The sequence below is a fragment of the Cryptomeria japonica genome, unplaced genomic scaffold (assembly GCF_030272615.1).
Source record: "Cryptomeria japonica unplaced genomic scaffold, Sugi_1.0 HiC_scaffold_48, whole genome shotgun sequence".
Classification (NCBI taxonomy): domain Eukaryota; kingdom Viridiplantae; phylum Streptophyta; class Pinopsida; order Cupressales; family Cupressaceae; genus Cryptomeria; species Cryptomeria japonica.
Window position 1 is genome coordinate 597,604 of NW_026728870.1, and position 27,212 is coordinate 624,815.

The window sequence follows — 27,212 nt, forward strand, 5'->3', positions numbered from 1 at the left end:
AAAGAAAAGCAAACTAACTCGTACTCTGCTGTTATGCCTCCTTGTATCTGCGCTTGTGAGAAAAATATTTAGGCTGTTTCGAAATTTCAATTCAGTCCACTAAATCAGTTGAGAGGTTTTAAAAGGTGTGGAAAGTATTCACATTCACTGAAAAGCAACTCTTTACAGTTAAAATCCATACAAGGTCTGCAACAGGAATTATGTTCTACATATTCCCTTTATTTTCTCTTTTGCAATTTTTCCTAGACTTGTGATTGGGATAGTTAGCAGATTCAACACACTTTAACATGCAACTGATTATCATTTCCAATGCAGAAGGATGGAATCCCAGCAGTTACAAAGAGAATTTCCTGCCTCTGAGGTATGAATACTATACCATCTTGTTATTCTTATAAAGTGGTTTTGGGTTTGGATCATTTGCGTTGGGCTTGGAGTTTATTTCATTAACACTTTTGGTTTGGTAGGTTGCAAACGAATTTGTGAACCAGTATTACTGTGTTCTAAACAACTGTCCAGATAAGCTATACGAGTTCTACAAAGATTGCAGCACTATCACCCGCCCTGAACCCAATGGTCAATTGTTGCATGTAACAACCCTAGAAGTAAGTCAAATATTGCACTAGATTCAGTGTAAAACAGTTTCAAATCATACAAATTCATTTTTGAAATACAATATTACCATATGGCATGCAACTACAAGATACCTTCGAAGTTTAATTTTTATGCATGGTTTAAGTTTACATTTCTTTATTCAATCAAATTTGCAGACATAATGTTGTTCTTGTTTTGAATGGTTGTTACCAACAGGCTATTAAAAACAATATAGTGTCTTCGCTCAATGAGGGAAATGCGGTTAAAATAGGAACTGTGGATTCACAAGAAGCTTATAATGAATCTTATATCATATTGGTAACTGGGATCATATTAGGGCACGAGAATGTCGAAAGAAAATTTGCCCAGTCTTTCTTTTTAGCACCACAGGAGAGAGGCTATTTTGTTCTAAACGATGCATTTCGGTATTTGGAAGAATCCCAGTATTCAGAAGACAAAACTTATATGTCGGCTAATGCTGTTTGTGATGAGCCTTTGCAGGAAGGTAAAATGGTCTCTTCTTCTATCTTTCAGTATTTTTCGATGTAGAATCTTCTTTAATCGCAGCCTTTCTGTGTCTTAGCAGAGATAGTTCCTGCAAAAGAAATTCAAAGATTTGAATCACAACCTTCGAAATTGGAAAATAAACATGCTACTGAAACTGTTGAGAATGAACAACAGCTTAAGGATATTGAGAAAACTATTTCACCACCAGAAGAAACAACAAAAATGAGTTTTCTAGCAGTTGTAAGTATAAACATTTTGAATGCACGTCGAGCACTTCAAAGCCCTTTCATACATTGAGCGTTTGTAGAATATGATGTTACTGATATTTTTTTCTTTGAATGTTCAGCTTTTGAAAGAGAACCCACATCCTATTCAAAGGCCAACCGTTGTGGTGAAATTTCCAATAAATACCGGACTGAAAGCAAATGTACCATCACAAGTACATACAACATCACAATCCTTGAACTCTAATTCTGGAAAAGCCCCAGGTTACCATAATCTTCCCTTCACCATTTTTTAATTGTATCTTTCAGGTTCTTAATTTCTCACTAACCTTGAAATCCCATATAACTTACAGTCAATGAGAACTCAATCCATTTAAGAAATTTGCCATGGAATTCTACAATTACTTTGCTTGAAGAAGAGTTTAAAAAATATGGTTCTATAAAGCCTGGTGGAATTCAAATCAGAGCCAACAAGGTATGTTTTTGAAAACAAATCTCGCTTGTTTTCTGCTCTTTTCCTTCTGTAATGTTTAAATACTGTAATGCAGGAAAAAAACTTTTGCTATGGTTTCATTGAGTTCCAATCATCAACTTCTGTGGAGAGTGCTGTAAAGGTACTTAATTTGTATCGAATTATTTAGTGTTATTAGATATTGTATTTATCTTTATTTTCATAAAACTTGTATTTATATTTTGTAAGCAGGCATCTCCTATTGTCATCTCTGGGCGTCGCGTATATGTTGAAAAGAAAAGGTTGGCTGGTTTCAGAGGTATTTCGCAAAGCCTTAATTAAGTTATTATCTATTCATATAATGCAATATAGTCTTCAAATATAATTGTTTTTCTCTGCTCCTACTGATTGATTTCTACCATGGAAAGACAATATTCCAAATGGCGTAAAGAGAGGAGGCGATCGTCAAGGACGCAATGGCTATGCAAGAAATTTCTAACTTGTATTTCCGAGAGCTTCAAATGTACAGAAGAAGTACATGTTTTTTATTCATACTTGGTCTAATCTAAAGCAGTTTACCCCGTAGAGGCATAACCTGTATGAACAAAGGCAAAGGCATAGGCATGGGAGAGCATAGACAATAATAGAGTCACCTTGCCCAGATTGAGATAGAGACCCCGCAAGGGCGGATGGAAACTCTGCAGCTGGTCATGAATTTGGAACCACGCTGCAACTGGAAGGGATCCTGAGCAAGGTGCTGGCTCCGAAGCTGGTTTTACTGGGTCTCGAAAACCAATCGCTTCTGATGGTGATTTGAAATTTCGAAGAATCATCAATGTAAATGTAATTAGAACTCTGTATGGTTTGTTAAAGAGTTCTATTTTTGTTATCTATATATAAAATTTTGTTATATCTTATACAATGAAGGTTTGAAATATGTCAAATGTATAATCTACATCATATGTCATGAATATTATAAAAGGTATAATCTACATCATATGTAATTAGAACTCTGTATAGTTTGTTAAAGAGTTCCATTAGATTCTCTCCTCCACACCTTGTTTTACCTTTTATATTATTCTATTTTCATAATATTCTATGTTTTATATCTTATTCAAAGATATTAAAGGTTTTAAGGATATTTTATTGGTGATATTAGATGGGTCAAATGTGAAAAATAGAGAATTGAATGGACCATATCATGACTACCAACTTTCATAAGATATATTAGATGAGAAAATATTCGAATCATATACTAAAATCTGTTAATGAATGTTTACTTGAATAAATAAAACTTTAAGAGTTTCTTATAATACAAGGAATAAAATTGGTCATTTGTTGAGATTAAAAATTAGAAAAGGATCCGAAAGGAAGTTTATTGTGGTGTATGTAAATAACGAAAAATTGAAACTTGGTATGATACTATAAGCATGGAAATAGACCTTTGTATACAAAAGAAATGATAGATTCCTAGGATTAGAAAAAAAAACACTAAATACGCAAGATCATGTTTGCTAAGTTGAATAATAGGATTATAATCGTAAGGAAGGGAATTATGTGAATTATGTTGTATTATAGATTCTAGGTTAGGTCTTTTTGTAAAATTTATTAAGGTGATCACTCACAAGAAGGTGGTAAAATAGAGAACCACAAAAGTACTATAGATTATGTGTGATATTATCAATAATTGTATCATTTAAGCTAAAGTAGATCAATATTATAGAAGTGGGGTAAACTTTAGGGCCAAATATAATGATACGGGAAAAAATTTAAATAAAATTTTATAAAATAAATCTATTTTAATAGTTAAATTTATAACTTGTATATTTTCAGAGCTTGAAATGTATAGAAGAAGTATCTGTATACAATGAATGTTAGAAATATGTCAAATGTATAATTATTAGAAAATTGTAGGTAGATAATATATGTATAAATTTGTTTTATATAAATTATAACACAAAATAAATTAATTTTTTTAATTATATAAATTCATATTTTTTTTAAATTGTTTTTATTTAAACTTTGTTTCGCACAATATTTTTTTGTAAAAGAAATGATTTAATATGTTGAAATGATTATATACCATTTTATTGATGAAATACTTACCTACCATGTTATGATTTTTTTAAATAATATTTAATGTTAAGAAATGTTATGATTATCTTACATCATAAATTTTTATGTGCTAAATTACACAAGGGAGTGAATCATTTAGTAGAATATCATTTGAAATAGTACACTACAATAAAGGCTTGCAACACCACGTATGAGCAACTGAAATAGTACACTACAATAAAGGCTAGTTATTTAGATTATTTATAGACATGGCCCTACTAATGGTATGTCTAATCAAAACCTTCCATTGTTCTTCTCTACTAAGAGCTTTGACTATCCATTGAGAAGCTAATGCATTGCCTTTCCATCTTAAATCCTTTAAGCCGATTCCTCTCATGTTCTTCTCATAGTGCACCAACTCCATTTAATAGCACAGTTCTTTCTCCCACATTTTCCATTAGACCAAATGATCTTTCGGATATAATTAAACTTATAATTGCTTGAATTTCGTGAAGATGTATAATAAATGTTGTAGGAAGATACTTTGACAAACTTGAACCCTCCCTCCAATGATGAGGTAACTCTCCCTCCAATGGTAAGGTGGTGCTTATATATTCTATTTCCTTAAATTTTATCAATTTAACTTCTAACCCACTCTCACATAGCTTTTAGCTTGGGCTCTACTGCAAAAGGTATACCAAGGTATCTAATCAATTGGTTAGGTCCTTCCTACCTAAAGGAGTATTTATCTAACCAAATTGGGGGCTGCTCGTCCCATCCTAGGAGAGTAGATTTAGCCATTGAGATATTTCCACCAAAGGCTTCACAGAATAGCTCTAGTTTGTACAAAAGTGCATTTAGATTTTCTTCTTTCAATTTAGTTAAAATTGTGGTATCATCTGCAAACTAGATGTTAGAGAGATTTCTTCCATTGGGTAACTTAATTTCATCCACACTCGAGGAGGTTGAGTAATCTCTTAGGATATAATAGAGAGCATCACCAACAATGATATAAAGTGCAAGCGCAAGGGAGCATCCCTTCCTTATTGATCTAGAAAGGAAAAACCTATCATATTTCACACCATTGATTTCTAAATAGGCCTTAGCATTTTTTATTAGTATGTTGACCTTCCTACAGTAGTCTTCTAGAAACCCAAGGCATTCCATCACCATATTGATAAAAACCTCAATCTATTCTATCATATGCTTTTTCAAAGTCCAATAGTAGAATGATTGCATATTGTCTAGACTCTTTAACCCATCTCATAGCCTCCCAACATGTGAGGAGATTCTCCAAACTGTATCTTCCCTTTACATATCCTGTCTGAGTAGGATATATAATCTTAGGCATAATTCTCTCTATCCTTTGTGCAACAACCTTGGCAAGAATTTTATAACAGAGAGTTAACAAGGTGATAGGCCTCCAATTTTTTATCAATGTCATGTCCCCTTATTTAGGAATAAGTTTTATGACCCCTGTATTTACATCCTCCCCCAATGAGCCATTAATTTTAGCTTCTTTATAGACTTGCATCAAGTCCTCCGCAATCCAATGCTGACAACTTTTGTAAAATTCAATCGAAAGACCATCAATTCTTGGGGCCTTTTCATTATTAAGAAATGAGAGCCTCTTTGATCTCATCTAAAGTGATTCTCTGATTTAACATGGTAACATCTTCTTCAAATATCTTCCTTGGGATAATGGATTTAAGTTGTCTCCTAGCATTGTCTTTCTGCACTTCACAGCGTCCACTAGTGGATAGTTTTTCATAAAATCTAGCAAAAGACTCCAAAATGTCTATCTGATCAAATATAACCTTACCTTGGCTTTGCATTGGCTGAGCTCTATTCATATTTATCGCTCTCATTAACTCCTCCAAGACGATCTCAAAGAGAGTATTCTCTAGTGAGAACCTGGACCAAGTGAATCCATGTGAGATTTTCGATGTGAACATCATAGCTGCTCCATCTTGAAGCCATCCTTCAAAATTCTTCTTGATTCTGATCACCCTTGCTACCTGCACATTTAGATCATGAAGGATGAGTCTCCTGGGACACTCAGTAATATTCTTGTCACTGTCATTAATCATATCATCATTCCTATATTTCCAAATAAGCCAAAGTAATTCAACAGAACAAATAGACCAGTAGAGGTTAGCCTCTTTCTTGAGACCCCGGATATGAGTAGTTGCAATCTCAAAAATGCTTTTTAAATCAAAATTATTTTATTTTGTGTTTGGTGGATAATATTATCTACATGATTATCAAGTTATCAACCATTTATTAACATGCGTAATTGTCTTTACTAATTAATAACAATTTCACGGATTAAAAATGTTTAATTTTTAAATTAATTATTAAAAAGAATACTTTTCAAATGCCGTAGGCTATCAATATCAACACTAGTTTACAACATTTTCAAAATAACTTTAAAAAATATCAACCACAATAAATTTAATTTGTTGACTTTTAGTGAGTAATGTATCTTTATATAAGACTACTATCTCAAAACTATAGATATATTGAGTAGAAAATATATGAGAAACTTAACATTCTCTGGTTAGTTAATCACTTTCATATCTGACTATGACCATGTAGATGTTAAAAATCTACATGGTCAATAATTTAAAAAATCTACCACATTTATAATTTGACATTTTTTTTAAATAATATTCATGTTATCTTTATCCTAGTTGATTCCTCACTAAAAGATACATGCTCACTACTAAGATCTCTGTAAAATAATTTATTTTGTACAAGTAAAAAATAAATAAAACACCCCACTATGGTGATGGAGGCCCATGTTGTCCTCCATCCTTTTATACAATATTCTAATAGGTGAAAATTGTGTAAATTTGATTATTATTTTTTTTAAATAATTTTTTTATTACTAATAGTTTTAAAAACAATCTTATTTATCTTGCAAAAAGTTGGTTGCATATTTTCACAGAATTATTTTAAATAGGAAGATAAATGATTCGATAAATCTTTATTCTACATGAACATGATTCTGTAATATACCAACGTATCATTTCAAATCCATTCTTAAATAACAAAAAAAAAAATTGAAACATAAAATAACCCTTTGAAATCAAATTTTTATATCAAGAATAATAAGTAAATTATAAGTATAATTTTTTAGGGTTGAAAGAAGGAGAGCAAGGATTGCAAATCTAATCAAGCTAATGGATCACACACAATCTGTTGATGTTTAGAAGAATCAAAAAATACCACCAAAAATTTCTAGAAGAATGATAAAGCATCATCTTTCCCCAAAAATAGAGGATTTGAATGCTAAAAAATCAATTTATGTAGATTAGAAAGAGAGTATAATAGGAAAAATATACAAATCAAAATATTTCTCATAAAGATATTATCACTATCAATCACCTCCTACCCCTTCACCTCCATTGGAGCAATTCTTGAATAACAAATTATTATCTTTTATTTATTCCAAACATGTAAATACTTTTTAGGTGAGAAACCATTACCTAGAGTACTTCCCTTGACCCCTTCAGTAGCAATTGAAATCAAAAGGTGGAACCAACATGAAAATACCAACTAGATAGTGTTGAAGATGGAACTCCATCTGCATTCACCAATCATGGAGCCAAAGGTTAATTTCTTGTACATAGATGTCAAATCCATGATCAAATCATAGAAAAAAGAAAACCCAAAGTTTTCCAATGAAAATGAGAACCAAGTGAAAGGAAGAGAGTGGATGACATGTTGAATTAATTTTCTAATAAATCATTTTTAAAATTTTTGAAAACTATACATGTTTAGAATCTAAATACAAAATCTAAAAACTTAGTAGTTTAAAAATATTTAATTGTATGCATTAATTGGATAAATTAATTAAAATATTGAATTAAATGGATGGAATGGTATCCTTCCTTGGAGGAACAAATAATCGAAAACTAAATTATTTACTATAATTCTCTTATAACCTCTTAGAATCTTTCTTCTCTATAAGAATATGTTATTTAAAAATGAATATGTTATTAGTCGATAGGATTTTATGGTGAGATTTGCCCACCAAATTTAAGAATCCTCACACCTGAACTTTTTTGTTTAAAAGGTGTGTTACTTGTAAAGGTGCAGGTTGCAATTTGGAGTGCTTGCACATTGTTGAAGACTTTGGATACTTAAATGTGATGATGCAAATGGAGACTATGATATCAAAACAAGTTTGAAATGGAAAGTAAGTGACTAATGATAAACAAGAGCTACATTTAGACCTTTGTGATCTTGATTATTATGGCTAATCCTGCAAAACAAAATATAATTCTAGCTAGAAAAAGAAGAAAAATTTGCAAAAACAAAGAATACAGCTACAAACAATAATTAAATTTTTCTATTTATATTATTAAAAAAGTATGATTTGAAATGAATAAATAACACATGGGAGTAGAAATTATGGTGGAAGAGGTAGGGTTTAAAGTGCACTTATTTTCGTTAGAAATTATGGTGGAAGAGGTAGGGTTTAAAGTGCACAAATCGAATAGAACATTATGCAGCGGAACAGAAAGTTAACTTGTTGTATTGACACCCCCCATTAAGTCTAATTAACAAGAGCTATGGGTCCTAACAACAAAGCCTGATCAGGACCCTGATTACAAAGAGGAAAGGAGAAAACTCAAGTGAGATAAACTCTTAACCATTTGTTGTGTGCTTCTATTCACAAAGAGAAGCAGAGAAGGGGGGCACTAGGAAGAGAACCGAACCACCCAATTGTGTGCAGTTAGAGAAAAAGGAAAAGCTCTTGGGGCTTCTGAATAAAGGGGGTTTTACCCCTTAAATTGAAAGGTTGAAGGGTCCTAAGAGGGATGTTACCAACTATTTTGGCAAGCACTAGAAAGATGGGACTATTATCCTCCATAGGTGGAAGGTATTGGTTGATCGGAGCCTCATTCCCCAAGTCACCAGCCTATCGACTGAGGGGATGAAATTTTATAGAGATAGGACTTCTATACAGCAAGTTGTGTAGAAAATGCACACAAGCCGACCAACTTTTTTCAAAATCTTCAGGGATGAATATTACGATGATTTTAAAGCTAACCCCATAAAATTGGCAGATTTTACGATTTCTAGATAGGCAAAATTAAGGTTCAAATGTGAAAATAGGACTCTATTAGGGTTTTGAAGAGAAAAGGGAATTAGACTGCAAATTTGAAAAGTGTAAAACCTAAAGCATAGGGAAACCTTGGAAAATGTTTATAAATCTGAATTTGAATGAAATTGTTTGAAATTTATACAAAATCCAATTAATTTTTAAAATTAGGGTTTTATGACCTAACCACTTAATTTTTGAAATTTGAATTTGGAAAAGAAGAGGGAAATAAAAAATTTGAATTGTAGGAATGAAGACAAATCTAAATATAGTCACAAATCTGAAAATTGAATGGAAGTTTAACTTTTGCACAAGTTCATGATAATGTTTGAAAATTAGGGTTTGAACAATTAACCACTTAATTTTGTAAAGTTGATTTTGTAAATTAAACAAGACAAGGAGGAAATTGAATTTGTCAAACAAAGCAATTTTTAGATGTAAGACAATAGCAAGATAAACACATGTTCAATTTCAATTTTAAAACAAGTGTTTTGAATGAATTAACCACTAAGTGTGCATAAAAATTAAACTTCCAAGTTTGTTCCAAGGAAAGAATGCAAGACGTCGCGTTCACCAAAATGTAATGTTGGGAAAAATGAGCGAATGAGAGATCTAGAGGAAAGCCTTTCTTCCCTCCGAAGAGAGATGGAAGTTTCACTTCGGATTTCCCTTCAAATACTTTTCACTCATTGCATTAGAAGATGGGGGAAAATGCACTAGATTCAACCTCCAGAGAAGGAGGTAATATTCTGATTGATGTGGGAATAGTAGGTTACTCCTCTCTTCTTGAATGAGATTGCATTTATTGAATTGTGTACTAATGAATAAGTGAATAAAGTGACAAAGATCTTGTTGTAAGTCGAGATAGAAGTGTAGGATGAAGTTGTGCACCAGGATCTGGCAATAATATGTCGAGACGAAGTCGCCTTGGAATTTGACCAAAAGTTGCCCGGACCGTGGTGAAATGTGTACACGGTCCTCCAAAAAAATCCGTGAAAGGAAAATGATTCTTTCGCCTCTGCAAATGGATTCCAAATACGAAAGTATAGTTGCACACCTACAACCTACACATAGAAAAGAGAGGAAAAGGGGTTGGGATTGGGGGTTTGCCTTCATTTCAAACACCAGTTTTGGAATTAACCAAATGATGAAAGAAAGTACTTGCAAGTAAACGTAAATGAAAGATTGAAAAGTAAATCACCTCAAGGGAGGTTGTTATAGATATGTTGATAGAATTTTTCGTATGAAGTTGAATGTTGGAATGAATCTCCTCTTCAATGGTTGAATCTTTGACTTGAATGCAACACCTATCCTTGAAAGAAGACTTGAGATGCTCAATACTTGAAAGTGATTCTTGAATGCTTGAATGCGTGATCTCGTGAACTTCTCGCTTATGAAACTTCCTTCCCCAAAATGACTGCAACTTATATACTCATCAAATAGTGTTATTGAACTAATTCTCCATGATAGGCGGACACTAGGGGAGTTTACCTGCTCAATGCACAACCACCAAAGCATAATTTGAGGATTAATACCCCAAAATAGAGTAGGGACAGGGGCACCATGCCCCTGTCCTGCCTTTTTTTCTAGGACGGGATGCTTGTTTAGGCAGAGTGGGGAGCAAGAAATATGCAGTTTTTCAAGGGCTCAGCAAGTCTCTAGTCTCCAATCAGGCTAAGGGATTCAATTTTTCATGTGTGGGGACCTTATTATGGTCAAAAATTGCAAGGGTCACAATTTTATGACACTAAAGTTATTATAATTATATTTAAGGTTTATGGATTGGTTGTAATAAATCGATTTAGGGAGTCATTGTGCCTTCTTCGACCTATGATTTAAATAGAAATTCATAGAGATTTAAGACTGACAAAATTTATGCATTGGGATAAGTGATCAAGGTTGAAGATGGGTACCTTTTTCCTATAAAGAGAGATATTGATGTACTATGTGATTAAAAAGAAGAAAAAGCTCAAGAATGTTGTCAATGATCTTTGTAATGAATAAGAAAATCACATTTTTTTCCAAACAAACCTATTTGAGAAATCTTTTTGTGCTTCCTATCAAGAAGTTAGATAATTAGGTTGTCTTGAAGATTGAGTACAGGGCTGTAGAAAAATTAAGTTGCTCATACAAGGCAAAGTACTAAGACAGAGACTTTTAAGGTTGATAATTTGCAGTATCTATACAAATGTACTCAATTTAAAAGTTGAATTCCACGTACTAATTAATTTTCATTTTTCTTATAAGGGTATATCTAAAATTTAGTGTTACCAATACCAGCTAAACACAAAAGTAGAGTAGAAAAGAAAAGCATCGATTTCCATATTAAAATAAAGAGTTTATAATTATGTCTTATTTTTTATGCCTAAATTGAAATAAATTGGTTATTCTTATAATTATTATTAAATATGTTATCGACACCGATAAACTAGTATATCAATATCAATAAAGTAAATATGCTAAGCAAACTTTAAACCTTAAAGCCAGACTTTAAAATATTTGCCTGCATTTTTCTTGCGTATAACAAAATGAGAGCTATGGAATGCTGTATGGAAATCTACTATAGGGTGGAATGGCTTAAATCACACACACTAAGCTTACGGTTTTAGTCTTAAAAATGCTAAACATTCAGAGTTGACTGACATTTTTTGTGCTTAATATGTCAATTAAGGAGTGTGTTTATGCAAAGAATACAAAGACTTTCCAATTTGAGTTAACAACTTAAATTTAACCAAATACATGTTGGAAATTATAATGTATTCAACAAAATACCATGCTCTCTTTAAATATTATCCACAATGGCCAAACTCAAAATAATTTTTATTTTAATGAAATGTAAAAGGTAGCATGGATTGTGGGTTTTTTTTTTTTTTTGATAGGTAATGGGCTGAAGCCGATAAGGTGTACATACCCTACCCCCTTGTGGGATTTGAACTTGTGACCTCTCTTTAAAAAGCACAAATTCTCCACCATTAGGCCAACTCAGGTTGTACGGGTTATGGGTTCTTTAATGTTCACTATTGTAACTCAACTTAGAACATGCAATGCAACACCAATTTGAGAAAGATACAGTAACGGTGGTGATTGAGAAGTAAATAAGAATTAAGTATGACTTTCTAATGCCTTGTATATTCATTTGAAGGAGTTTTTTCATTTCATCCTTATAAAGTGGGATAGAATAGTATCAAACGCAACATGCTACCTAGTTAATAAATTGCTTGAGTCAAGTACCATATTTTCCTTGTTACATGAAATTTTTTATGTCAATTATTTTTATCTATAAAATCAACTACTAAAACCCACAAGGAGATAAGATGCTACAATAACACGAACTATAGTTGTTTTCAAAATTACTCCTACCCATCATACCAAGTTCATCAAAGTTGTGAGGAACATCCATGTAGAAGAAAGATAAGAGTTTCTACTCTCTAATGTCAACCACATTTTTAGTTCATAAGGAGGCAATTTATCTATCCAAAGTAGTAGAAGAATTTATAGGTTTGTGGTCAACATATCATGCATTGCAATTTCCTTTTTTCCTCTCCCACTATTTCATCTATAGATGACCCAATATCAATAGTAATGATATGTAATGGTTAATAACAAAAGAGTTCATCCAAACAAAAGGACCCAAAAATATCTAATTATTCATCATGAATTCTTCTGAACCAAATTTTGACACAAACAATTGCTAAGGATACACCCCTCCTTAACTAATTATTTATGCAAGATGCTACGAAATCAACTTTTTGTAACTAAATAACTAGTGTCAACAAACCAAATGAGAAAGTTCTATCCATACACGAATTAATAAATTCTAAAATTGCAACACATTGAGCATCATACACAATAAAATGACACAATATTTCTTGGCCCATTCAAATATACGAAGGACCTACTACACAAACTAAAAGGAGGAGTTTTAACAATAGGTGGAAAAAATATTAGCCATAGATATTAGAATAAAGCACACTCTATACCTTGAACATGAAAATTTAAATTTTACTAGGATTATAAAAGTCAATAGAATCAAATATAAAACTAAGGATATGCCAATAGATCTTTGGCTAATGTCTAGATTTTTTAAAATATTTTGTAATGTAGCTGAGGACTACAAGGTGAGAGAATAAACTAGTTGCCAGTATTGGATTGCTACATATAAATCTTCTAGTGGGGTTGTGGATGTTTAAATTATCATCACAAGGGAAGGATGTGTTTACACGCCAATTATAAGAATTGAGTAAATTTGACATAGATTTAAATCTTAAGGAGTTTTGTAGTAAAATGCCAACAAGAATACTTTATTATAAAACTATGTATCTTTAGAGAATTTGGTATTTCATTCAACATTGTTGAGAAAATAAAGAAAGACTCGGTATTTCATTCAACATTGTTGACCAACTTATCGTCCCATTTTCTACTATAATTATCCCATAATCTTTCACCTGTTCTCCCCATTTCAATAGGGTCTCTTTTCTTATGTCTTCCAAATTCAGATATTCCTCCAAATTTTTTATAATTATTTCATGAGTCTTTACAAAATAATCCTTGCTCTCCATTTACTATTTCCCACGTGATATATCTTGTTATTATATCCCAGCTTTCTAAAATGTAATTCCACACTATCGAGCCTCTAGGAGAATCTCTTACTTTGAGAATGCTAATCGGGTAATTGGAATTTACATACTTCTTTCTTATGATTTTAATCCATTTCTCGTTACTATTTGTATATAGTCTCCATACAACTTTTTCTCCCATTTCCAAATTCATTATCAACAAGTTTCTTAGTCCTGCACGTCCTACTCTTTTTGGCTTGCATTTATTGTCCAATGTTAATAGGGGTATTCTGTTTTGGTCATTCATGCCATTCCAAAAGAATCTTTTCATGATTTTTTTCATTTCTGCATCTATTCCATCAGGGATTTTAGAGAGGACATGGAGTATACCGGGAGTGTCAAAAGCACTGATTTTATCGTAAGCAATCTTCCTACTGAGGAAATCCATTTACCTTTCCACAGAATCTTCTTGTCTAAGTAGCTTGAAACTATGTTCATCCAGTATTCCTTTTTATTAATCCCTTCAAAGAGTGGTGTGCCCAAGAACTTTCCTAGAAAATTAGCTACTTTAAGCTTTAGGATGTTGGTCGAATCCCTTGCAAGACTTGGTTGAGTATTGACGAAGAAGACCTTCGATTTACTCCAATTAATTTTTTGTCCCAAGACATAAAAATATTTATTGAGTAGTGACTTAATAGTCCTAGCTTCCTAGTTGTCTGATTGTCCAAACAACATAGTATCATCTACAAATTTCTAGTGTGTCACCGAGGCCTCACCAACAACTACCTTAATTCCATACCATTTGATTCCTCCCCTAGTTTAGTTATCCCCCTACCCATTGCCTCTCCCATAATTATGAATACAAAGGGAGATAACAGGTCGCCTTGTCTTATACCTCTACTAGAATTAAAGAAACCATGAGCCCCACTATTCATCCACACTGAAAAGGTTAGAGTTGATATGCATCCATTTACCCATCAAATCCAATCCTTCATCAGCCCAAATTTGTCTAGAATTTCCTTGAGGAATTCTCTCTCCATCGAGCCATACACTTTCATAATATCCAATTTTATGATCATCCCTGGCTATTTTGATTTTCTAGATGATTGAATCCTTTATGGGCTATTATTATCCTTTCCACTATTGAACTCCTAGGGGCAAAGGCGCTTTGTTCTTATAATATTACAAAATTTAAGACTTTTTTAAAACAGTTGGCAATAATTTTGGATATTATTTTGTATGTAGTGTTGCATAAAGAAATCGGTCTAAAATCTTGCATAGAATTTACCATCTTCTTCTTTCGAACTAGTGCAAAGAATGTGTGGTTTGTGGTTCATTTCCTTTAATACCCTCTTCTTTTTCCTTGTTTCCTCCACTGTCAAGTGTGTATATCCTGGCCCACTATCTCCCAGAAACATTGGAATAATCTAGCAGAGAAACTATCTAGGTCAGGAGCCTTGTCGAGATTCATCAAAAATATTGTTGTTTTAACTTCCTCCATTGTTGCTGCCTTAAAAAACTATTGGTTCTATTGTTCTGATATTACTTTGGGAATTGTATCCATAAATTTTCCCCTCATTTCCTTACTCCCTTATGACTTTTCCTTTAACATTGTTTCAAATAATTTTGTGGCCTCTTTGTTAACTTCTTCCAAATTTTGGGTTCTTGTTGCATCAATCTTGTTGATTTCCATAAATTTACTTCTCCCTTTTTTTTCTATTGAGGCCTTGTGAAAAAAAATTGTATTTCTTTCCCCCTCTTGAAGCCATACTTCCCTTGATTTTTGCCTCCAATAACATTCTTCCCTTGCCAGTATTTCAAGTAATTCAAATTTTAAACATCTCTCCCTTTTGTATTCCTTTGGGCCCATTTTGTCCTTGATTATAGACCATTCATTATATTGCCCCTTAAGCTCATCAATTGATAAGTAGGAGGTACTTTCTATAACAAGTCAAATTATGATATTGCTATCAAGATTCAACTATATAGTTTTCAAGTCAAACTCATTGACCCACGTTTCATGATTAGTGGTTCACATGAACTCATCTCCCATGAGAATGAGTGGTCCACTTATCCCTCATTATATCTAGGTGATTCTCACAGAGGTGAAACATTGGGCCTTCCTAGAAGGTCACCCATCCTAGTATTACTCCAACTCGGACACTCTTAACAATGGAGTTTCCTCCAAGGTTGAACCCACTTATAATAGAGCCCCTTAAGCTTATCAATTTATAAGTAGGATATATTTTCCACAACAAACCAAATTATCATATTATTATCAAGATTCATTTATGTAGTTTTTGAGACAAACTCATTGACCCATGTTTCATGAGTAGTAGTACACAAGAACCCATCTCTCATGATAATGAATGGTCTACTTAGCACTCATTGCATCTAGTTGATGCATATAGAGGTGAAGCATTGGGCCTTCTCAGGAAATCACCTGAAGTGAGACCTCCTGGGAATAAGCTTAATGATTACGTATTCTTAGAGACAAATTTAATGTTGTAATAAGTTGGGCGAGGGTAAGATTTGACTATTATTTGAACTTGATTTTCTTAAAATGTTTCATCAACACGGTACTTGAACAACGATTTTGATTTTCAAATAAGTTATTGGCATTAAAAAAAATCCACTAGTTGTTGTGAGTGGACTATGTGTACATTTATGTGAGTATTTGTTATGTATATAATTGACATACTAGAACATCTTATCACTATTGTAGAACAAGAAGGAACATTTATATAGGAACATTTTGAATAGAGGACTTACCAAAAATTAATTTGACATCAAAATGTTTGCTTGCTTCCAACTAAAGTTGGTTGTATGAAGATGCTCAATGTAAAGTTTGTCATTTTAGAACTGATGATCTCCCCTTAATATATACAAACACCACCAGCCTTTGAGCATAAAAAATCACATAACGGAAAAAAAAAAAGTAGTAAAGTACAACCAACAAAATTAGATCTATGCCTTAGAGAACATATGTAATACTAGGGGAAGAGCACCAATAGATAACATAGTTCCAAGAACCGTCACCTTATTGTTATGTTGACCCCCCAATAGCCTTCATATTGAAAACACCATTAATGAATAATAAGTAAATTATAAGTATAATTTTTTAGGGTTGAAAGAAGGAGAACAAGGATTGCAAATCTAATCAAGCTAATGGATCACACACAATCTGTTGATGTTTAGAAGAATCAAAAAATACCACCAAAAATTTCTAGAAGAATGATAAAGCATCATCTTTCCCCCAAAATAGAGGATTTGAATGCTAAAAAATCAATTTATGTAGATTAGAAAGAGAGTATAATAGGAAAAATATACAAATCAAAATATTTCTCATAAAGATATTATCACTATCAATCACCTCCTACCCCTTCACCTCCATTGGAGCAATTCTTGAATAACAAATTATTATCTTTTATTTATTCCAAACATGTAAATACTTTTTAGGTGAGAAACCATTACCTAGAGTACTTCCCTTGACCCCTTCAGTAGCAATTGAAATCAAAAGGTGGAACCAACATGAAAATACCAACTAGATAGTGTTGAAGATGGAACTCCATCTGCATTCACCAATCATGGAGCCAAAGGTTAATTTCTTGTACATAGATGTCAAATCCATGATCAAATCATAGACAAAAGAAAACCCAAAGTTTTCCAATGAAAATGAGAACCAAGTGAAAGGAAGAGAGAGGATGACATGCTGAATTAATTTTCTAATAAATCATTTTTAAAATTTTTGAAAACTATACATGTTTAGAATCTAAATACAAACTCTAAAAACTTAGTAGTTTAAAAATATTTAATTGTATGCATTAATTGGATAAATTAATTAAAATATTGAATTAAATGGATGGAATGGTATCCTTCCTTGGAGGAACAAATAATCGAAAACTAAATTATTTACTATAATTCTCTTATAACCTCTTAGAATCTTTCCTCTCTATAAGAATATGTTATTTGAAAATGAATATGTTATTAGTCGATAGGATTTTATGGTGAGATTTGCCCACCAAATTTAAGAATCCTCACACCTGAACTTTTTTGTTTAAAAGGTGTGTTACTTGTAAAGGTGCAGGTTGCAATTTGGAGTGCTTGCACATTGTTGAAGACTTTGGATACTTAAATGTGATGATGCAAATGGAGACTATGATATCAAAACAAGTTTGAAATGGAAAGTAAGTGACTAATGATAAACAAGAGCTAGATTTAGACCTTTGTGATCTTGATCCTTATGGCTAATCCTGCAAAACAAAATATAATTCTAGCTAGAAAAAGAAGAAAAATTTGCAAAAACAAAGAATACAGCTACAAACAATAATTAAATTTTTCTATTTATATTATTAAAAAAGTATGATTTGAAATGAATAAATAACACATGGGAGTAGAAATTATGGTGGAAGAGGTAGGGTTTAAAGTGCACTTATTTTCGTTAGCTTACATGCAAACAAGCATGCAACACCTTTTCCCTGCACAATTCTCCTTATTTCACAAATCGAATAGAACATTATGCAGCGGAACAGAAAGTTAACTTGTTGTATTGACACCCCCCATTAAGTCTAATTAACAAGAGCTATGGGTCCTAGCAACAAAGCCTGATCAGGACCCTGATTACAAAGAGGAAAGGAGAAAACTCAAGTGAGATAAACTCTTAACCATTTGTTGTGTGCTTCTATTCACAAAGAGAAGCAGAGAAGGGGGGCACTAGGAAGAGAACCGAACCACCCAATTGTGTGCAGTTAGAGAAAAAGGAAAAGCTCTTGGGGCTTCTGAAGAAAGGGGGTTTTACCCCTTAAATTGAAAGGTTGAAGGGTCCTAAGAGGGATGTTACCAACTATTTTGGCAAGCACTAGAAAGATGGGACTATTATCCTCCATGGGTGGAAGGTATTGGTTGATCAGAGCCTCATTCCCCAAGTCACCAGCCTATCGACTGAGGGGATGAAATTTTATAGAGATAGGACTTCTATACAGCAAGTTGTGTAGAAAATGCACACAAGCCGACCAACTTTTTTCAAAATCTTCAGGGATGAATATTACGATGATTTTAAAGCTAACCCCATAAAATTGGCAGATTTTACGATTTCTAGATAGGCAAAATTAAGGTTCAAATGTGAAAATAGGACTCTATTAGGGTTTTGAAGAGAAAAGGGAATTAGACTGCAAATTTGAAAAGGGTAAAACCTAAAGCATAGGGAAACCTTGGAAAATGTTTATAAATCTGAATTTGAATGAAATTGTTTGAAACTTGTACAAAATCCAATTAATTTTTAAAACTAGGGTTTTATGACCTAACCACTTAATTTTTGAAATTTGAATTTGGAAAAGAAGAGGGAAATAAAAAATTTGAATTGTAGGAATGAAGACAAATCTAAATATAGTCACAAATCTGAAAATTGAATGGAAGTTTAACTTTTGCACAAGTTCATGATAATGTTTGAAAATTAGGGTTTGAACAATTAACCACTTAATTTTGTAAAGTTGATTTTGTAAATTAAACAAGACAAGGAGGAAATTGAATTTGTCAAACAAAGCAATTTTTAGATGTAAGACAATAGCAAGATAAACACATGTTCAATTTCAATTTTAAAACAAGTGTTTTGAATGAATTAACCACTAAGTGTGCATAAAAATTAAACTTCCAAGTTTGTTCCAAGGAAAGAATGCAAGACGTCGCGTTCACCAAAATGTAATGTTGGGAAAAATGAGCGAATGAGAGATCTAGAGGAAAGCCTTTCTTCCCTCCGAAGAGAGATGGAAGTTTCACTTCGGATTTCCCTTCAAATACTTTTCACTCATTGCATTAGAAGATGGGGGAAAATGCACTAGATTCAACCTCCAGAGAAGGAGGTAATATTCTGATTGATGTGGGAATAGTAGGTTACTCCTCTCTTCTTGAATGAGATTGAATTTATTGAATTGTGTACTAATGACTAAGTGAATAAAGTGACAAAGATCTTGTTTTAAGTCGAGATAGAAGTGTAGGATGAAGTTGTGTACCAGGATCTGGCAATAATATGTCGAGGCGAAGTCACCTTGGAATCTGACCAAAAGTTGCCCGGACCGTGGTGAAATGTGTACACGGTCCTCCAAAAAAAATCGTGAAAGGAAAATGATTCTTTCGCCTCTGCAAATGGATTCCAAATATGAAAGTACAGTTGCACACCTACAACCTACACATAGAAAAGAGAGGAAAAGGGGTTGGGATTGGGGGTTTGCCTTCATTTCAAACACCAGTTTTGGAATTAACCAAATGATGAAAGAAAGTACTTGCAAGTAAACGTAAATGAAAGATTTAAAAGTAAATCACCTCAAGGGAGGTTGTTATAGGTATGTTGATAGAATTTTTCATATGAAGTTGAATGTTGGAATGAATCTCCTCTTCAATGGTTGAATCTTTGACTTGAATGCAACACCTATCCTTGAAAGAAGACTTGAGATGCTCAATACTTGAAAGTGATTCTTGAATGCTTCAATGCGTGATCTCGTGAACTTCTCGCTTATGAAACTTCCTTCCCCAAAATGACTGCAACTTATATACTCATCAAATAGTGTTATTGAACTAATTTTCCATGATAGGCGGACACTAGGGGAGTTTACCTGCTCAATGCACAACCACCAAAGCATAATTTGAGGATTAATACCCCAAAATAGAGTAGGGACAGGGGCAGCATGCCCCTGTCCTGCCTTTTTTCCTAGGACGGGATGCTTGTTTAGGCAGAGTGGGGAGCAAGAAATATGCAGTTTTTCAAGGGCTCAGCAAGTCTCTAGTCTCCAATCAGGCTAAGGGATTCAATTTTTCATGTGTGGGGACCTTATTATGGTCAAAAATTGCAAGGGTCACAATTTTATGACACTAAAGTTATTATAATTATATTTAAGGTTTATGGATTGGTTGTAATAAATCGATTTAGGGAGTCATTGTGCCTTCTTCGACCTATGATTTAAATAGAAATTCATAGAGATTTAAGACTGACAAAATTTATGCATTGGGGTAAGTGATCAGGGTTGAAGATGGGTACCTTTTTCCTATAAAGAGAGATATTGATGTACTAATGTGATTAAAAAGAAGAAAAAGCTCAAGAATGTTGTCAATGATCTTTGTAATGAATAAGAAAATCACATTTTTTTCCAAACAAACCAATTTGAGAAATCTTTTTGTGCTTCCTATCAAGAAGTTAGATACTTAGGTTGTCTTGAAGATTGAGTACAGGGCTGTAGAAAAATTAAGTTGCTCATACAAGGCAAAGTACTAAGACAGAGACTTTTAAGGTTGATAATTTGCAGTATCTATACAAATGTACTCAATTTAAAAGTTGAATTCCACGTACTAATTAATTTTCATTTTTCTTATAAGGGTATATCTAAAATTTAGTGTTACCAATACCAGCTAAACACAAAAGTAGAGTAGAAAAGAAAAGCATCGATTTCCATATTAAAATAAAGAGTTTATAATTATGTCTTATTTTTTATGCCTAAATTGAAATAAATTGGTTATTCTTATAATTATTATTAAATATGTTATCGACACCGATAAACTAGTATATCAATATCAATAAAGTAAATATGCTAAGCAAACTTTAAACCTTAAAGCCAGACTTTAAAATATTTGCCTGCATTTTTCTTGCGTATAACAAAATGAGAGCTATGGAATGCTGTATGGAAATCTACTATAGGGTGGAATGGCTTAAATCACACACACTAAGCTTACGGTTTTAGTCTTAAAAATGTTAAACATTCAGAGTTGACTGACATTTTTTGTGCCTAATATGTCAATTAAGGAGTGTGTTTATGCAAAGAATACAAAGACTTTCCAATTTGAGTTAACAACTTAAATTTAACCAAATACATGTTGGAAATTATAATGTATTCAACAAAATACCATGCTCTCTTTAAATATTATCCACAATGGCCAAACTCAAAATAATTTTTATTTTAATGAAATGTAAAAGGTAGCATGGATTGTGGGTTTGTTTTTTTTTTTTATCGGTAATGGGCTGAAGCCAATAAGGTGTACATACCCTACCCCCTTGTGGGATTTGAACTTGTGACCTCTCTTTAAAAAGCACAAATTCTCCACCATTAGGCCAACTCAGGTTGTACGAGTTATGGGTTCTTTAATGTTCACTATTGTAACTCAAATTAGAACATGCAATGCAACACCAATTTGAGAAAGAAACAGTAACGGTGGTGATTGAGAAGTAAATAAGAATAAAGTATGACTTTCTAATGCCTTGTATATTCATTTGAAGGAGTTTTTTCATTTCATCGTTATAAAGTGGGATAGAATAGTATCAAACGCAACATCCTACCTAGTTAATAAATTGCTTGAGTCAAGTACCATATTTTCCTTGTTACATGAAATTTTTTATGTCAATTATTTTTATCTATAAAATCAACTACTAAAACCCACAAGGAGATAAGATGCTACAATAACACGAACTATAGTTGTTTTCAAAATTACTCCTACCCATCATACCAAGTTCATCAAAGTTGTGAGGAACATCCATGTAGAAGAAAGATAAGAGTTTCTACTCTCTAACGTCAACCACATTTTTAGTTCATAAGGAGGCAATTTATCTATCCAAAGTAGTAGAAGAATTTATAGGTTTGTGGTCAACATATCATGCATTGCAATTTCCTTTTTTCCTCTCCCACTATTTCATCTATAGATGACCCAATATCAATAGTAATGATATGGAATGGTTAATAACAAAAGAGTTCATCCAAACAAAAGGACCCAAAAATATCTAATTATTCATCATGAATTCTTCTGAACCAAATTTTGACACAAACAATTGCTAAGGATACACCCCTCCTTAACTAATTATTTATGCAAGATGCTATGAAATCAACTTTTTGTAACTAAATAACTAGTGTCAACAAACCAAATGAGAAAGTTCTATCCATACACGAATTAATAAATTCTAAAATTGCAACACATTGAGCATCATACACAATAAAATGACACAATATTTCTTGGCCCATTCAAATATACAAAGGACCTACTACACACACTAAAAGGAGGAGTTTTAACAATAGGTGGAAAAAATATTAGCCATAGATATTAGAATAAAGCACACTCTATACCTTGAACATGAAAATTTAAATTTTACTAGGATTATAAAAGTCAATAGAATCAAATATAAAACTAAGGATATATAGAGTCAATAGAAAATTTAAATTTAAATTACACAAGGGAGTGAATCATTTAGTAGAATATCATTTGAAATAGTACACTACAATAAAGGCTTGCAACACCACATATGAGCAACTGAAATAGTACACTACAATAAGGGTTAGTTATTTAGATTATTTATAGACATGGCCCTACTAATGGTATGTCTAATCAAAACCTTTCATTGTTCTTCTCTGCTAAGAGCTTTGACTATCCATTGAGAAGCTAATGCATTGCCTTTCCATCTTAAATCCTTTAAGCCGATTCCTCTCATGTTCTTGCTCATAGTGCACCAACTCCATTTAATAGCACGATTCTTTCTCCCTCATTTTCCATTAGACCAAATGATCTTTTGGATATAATTAAACTTATAATTGCTTGAATTTCGTAAAGATGTATAATAAATGTTGTAGGAAGATAGTATCTTTTGACAAACTTGAACCCTCCCTCCAATGATGAGGTAACTCTCCCTCCAATGGTAAGGTGGTGCTTATATATTCTGTTTCCTTAAATTTTATCAATTTAACTTCTAACCCACTCTCACATAGCTTTCAGCTTGGGCTCTACTACAAAAGGTATACCAAGGTATCTAATCAATTGGTTAGGTCCTTCCTACCTAAAGGAGTATTTATCTAACCAAATTGGGGGTTCCTCGTCCCATCCTAGGAGAGTAGATTTAGCCATTGAGATATCTCCACCAGAGGCTTCACAGAATAGCTCTAGTTTGTACAAAAGTGCATTTAGATTTTCTTCTTTCAATTTAGTTAAAATTGTGGTATCATCTGCAAACTGGATGTTAGAGAGATTTCTTCCATTGGGTAACTTAATTTCATCCACACCCGAGGAGGTTGAGTAATCTCTTAGGATATAATACAGAGCATCAGCAACAGTGATATAAAGTGCAAGGGCAAGGGAGCATCCCTTCCTTATTGATCTAGAAAGGAAAAACCTATCATATTTCACACCATTGATTTCTACATAGGCCTTAGCATTTTTTATTAGTATGTTGACCTGCCTACAGTAGTTTTCTAGAAACCCAAGGCATTCCATCACCATATTGATAAAAACCCCAATCTATTCTATCATATGCTTTTTCAAAGTCCAATAGTAGAATGATTGCATATTGTCTAGACTCTTTAACCCATCTCATAGCCTCCCAACATGTGAGGAGATTCTCCAGACTGTATCTTCCCTTTACATATCCTGTCTGAGTAGGATATATAATCTTAGGCATAATTCTCTCTATCCTTTGTGCAACAACCTTGGCAAGAATTTTATAACAGACAGTTAACAAGGTGATAGGCCTCCAATTTTTTATCAATGTTATGTCCCCTTATTTAGGAATAAGTTTTATGACCCCTGTATTTACATCCTCCCCCAATGAGCCATTAATTTTAGCTTCTTTATAGACTTGCATCAAGTCCTCCGCAATCCAATGCTGACAACTTTTGTAAAATTCAATCGAAAGACCATCAATTCTTGGGGCCTTTCCATTATTAAGAGATGAGAGCCTCTTTGATCTATTCTAAAGTGATTCTCTGATTTAACATGGTAGCATCTTCTTCAAATATCTTCCTTGGGATAATGGATTTAAGTTGTCTCCTAGCATTGTCTTTCTGCACTTCACAGCGTCCACTAGTGGATAGTTTTTCATAAAATCTAGCAAAAAACTCCAAAATGTCTATCTGATCAAATATAACCTTACCTTGGCTTTGCATTGGCTAAGCTCTGTTCATATTTATCTCTCTCATTAATTCCTCCAAGATGATCTCAAAGAGAGTATTCTCTGGTGAGAACCTGGACCAAGTGAATCCATGTGAGATTTTCGATGTGAACATCATAGCTGCTCCATCTCGAAGCCATCCTTCAAAATTCTTCTTGATTCTGATCACCCTTGTTACCTGCACATTTAGATCATGAAGGATGAGTCTCCTGGGACACTCAGTAATATTCTTGTCACTGTCATTAATCATATCATCATTCCTATATTTCCAAATAAGCCAAAGTAATTCAACAGAACAAATAGACCAGTAGAGGTTAGCCTCTTTCTTGAGACCCTGGATATGAGCAGTTGCAATCTCAAAAATGCTTTTTAAATCAAAATTATTTTATTTTGTGTTTGGTGGATAATATTATCTACATGATTATCAAGTTATCAACCATTTATTAACATGCGTAATTGTCTTTACTAATTAATAACAATTTCACGGATTAAAAATGTTTAATTTTTTAAATTAATTATTAAAAAGAATATTTTTCAAATGCCGTAGGCTATCAATATCAACACTAGTTTACAACATTTTCAAAATAACTTTAAAAAATATCAACCACAATAAATTTAATTTGTTGACTTTTAGTGAGTAATGTATCTTTATATAAGACTACTATCTCAAAACTATAGATATATTGAGTAGAAAATATATGAGAAACTTAAAATTCTCTGGTTAGTTAATCACTTTCATATCTGACTATGACCATGTAGATGTCAAAAATCTACATGGTCAATAATTTAAAAAATCTACCACATTTATAATTTGACATTTTTTTTAAATAATATTCATGTTATCTTTATCCTAGTCGATTCCTCACTAAAAGATACATGCTCACTACTAAGATCTCTGTAAAATAATTTATTTTGTACAAGTAAAAAATAAATAAAACACCCCACTATGGTGATGCAGGCCCATGTTGTCCTCCATCCTTTTATAGAATATTCTAATAGGTGAAAATTGTGTAAATTTGATTATTATTTTTTTTAAATAATTTTTTTATTACTAATAGTTTTATAAACAATCTTATTTATCTTGCAAAAAGTTGGTTGCATATTTTCACAGAATTATTTTAAATAGGAAGATAAATGATTGGATAAATCTTTATTCTACATGAACATTATTCTGTAATATACCAACGTATCATTTCAAATCAATTCTTAAATAACAAAAAAAAAAATTGAAACATAAAATAACCCTTTGAAATCAAATTTTTATATCAAGAATAATAAGTAAATTATATGTATAATTTTTTAGGGTTGAAAGAAGGAGAGCAAGGATTGGAAATCTAATCAAGCTAATAGATCACACACAATCTGTTGATGTTTACAAGAATCAAAAAATACCACCAAAAATTTCTAGAAGAATGATAAAGCGTCATCTTTCCCCCAAAATAGAGGATTTGAATGCTAAAAAATAAATTTATGTAGATTAGAAAGAGAGTATAATAGGAAAAATATACAAATCAAAATATTTCTCATAAAGATATTATCACTATCAATCATCTCCTACCCCTTCACCTCCATTGGAGCAATTCTTGAATAACAAATTATTATCTTTTATTTATTCCAAACATGTAAATACTTTTTAGGTGAGAAACCATTACCTAGAGTACTTCCCTTGACCCCTTCAGTAGCAATTGAAATCAAAAGGTGGAACCAACATGAAAATACCAACTAGATAGTGTTGAAGAAACTCCATCTGCATTCACCCATCATGGAGCCAAAGGTTAATTTCTTGTACATAGATGTCAAATCCATGATCAAATCATAGACAAAAGAAACCCCAAAGTTTTCCAATGAAAATGAGAACCAAGTGAAAGGAAGAGAGAGGATGACATGTTGAATTAATTTTCTAATAAATCATTTTTAAAAAATTTGAAAACTATACATGTTTAGAATCTAAATACAAAATCTAAAAACTTAGTAGTTTAAAAATATTTAATTGTATGCATTGATTGGATAAATTAATTAAAATTTTGAATTAAATTGATGGAATGGTATCCTTCCTTGGAGGAACAAATAATCGAAAACTAAATTATATACTATAATTCTCTTATAACCTCTTAGAATCTTTCTTCTCTATAAGAATATGTTATTTGAAAATGAATATGTTATTAGTCGATAGGATTTTATGGTGAGATTTTCCCACCAAATTTAAGAATCCTCACACCTGAACTTTTTTGTTTGAAAGGTGTGTTACTTGTAAAGGTGCAGGTTGCAATTTGGAGTGCTTGCACATTGTTGAAGACTTTGGATACTTAAATATGATGCTGCAAATGGAGACTATGATATCAAAACAAGTTTGAAATGGAAAGTAAGTGACTAATGATAAACAAGAGCTAGATTTAGACCTTTGTGATCTTGATCCTTATGGCTAATCCTGCAAAACAAAATATAATTCTAGCTAGAAAAAGAAGAAAAATTTGCAAAAACAAAGAATACAGCTACAAATAATAATTAAATTTTTCTATTTATATTATTATAAAAGTATGATTTGAAATGAATAAATAACACATGGGAGTAGAAATTATGGTGGAAGAGGTAGGGTTCAAAGTGCACTTATTTTCGTTAGCTTACATGCAAACAAGCATACAACATCTTTTCCCTGCACAATTCTCCTTATTTCACAAATTGAATAGAACATTATGCAGCAGAACAGAAAGTTAACTTGTTGTATTGACACCCCCCATTAAGTCTAATTAACGAGAGCTATGGGTCCTAGCAACAAAGCCTGATCAGGACCCTGATTACAAAGAGG

General features: G+C 32.4%; 1 protein-coding gene across 1 annotated transcript; it reads left to right on the plus strand.

Moving 5' to 3' along the window:
- Positions 1 to 319: 319 nt before the first annotated feature.
- LOC131031333 (nuclear transport factor 2-like) lies at positions 320 to 2,272 on the plus strand. The gene is made up of 9 exons (XM_057962433.2): positions 320 to 361; positions 465 to 602; positions 808 to 1,096; positions 1,178 to 1,338; positions 1,445 to 1,586; positions 1,676 to 1,797; positions 1,871 to 1,936; positions 2,026 to 2,092; positions 2,202 to 2,272. Exons 1-9 carry the CDS (start codon positions 320 to 322, stop codon positions 2,270 to 2,272), a joined length of 1,098 nt encoding a protein of 365 aa, XP_057818416.2.
- The last annotated feature ends 24,940 nt before the right edge of the window (positions 2,273 to 27,212 follow it).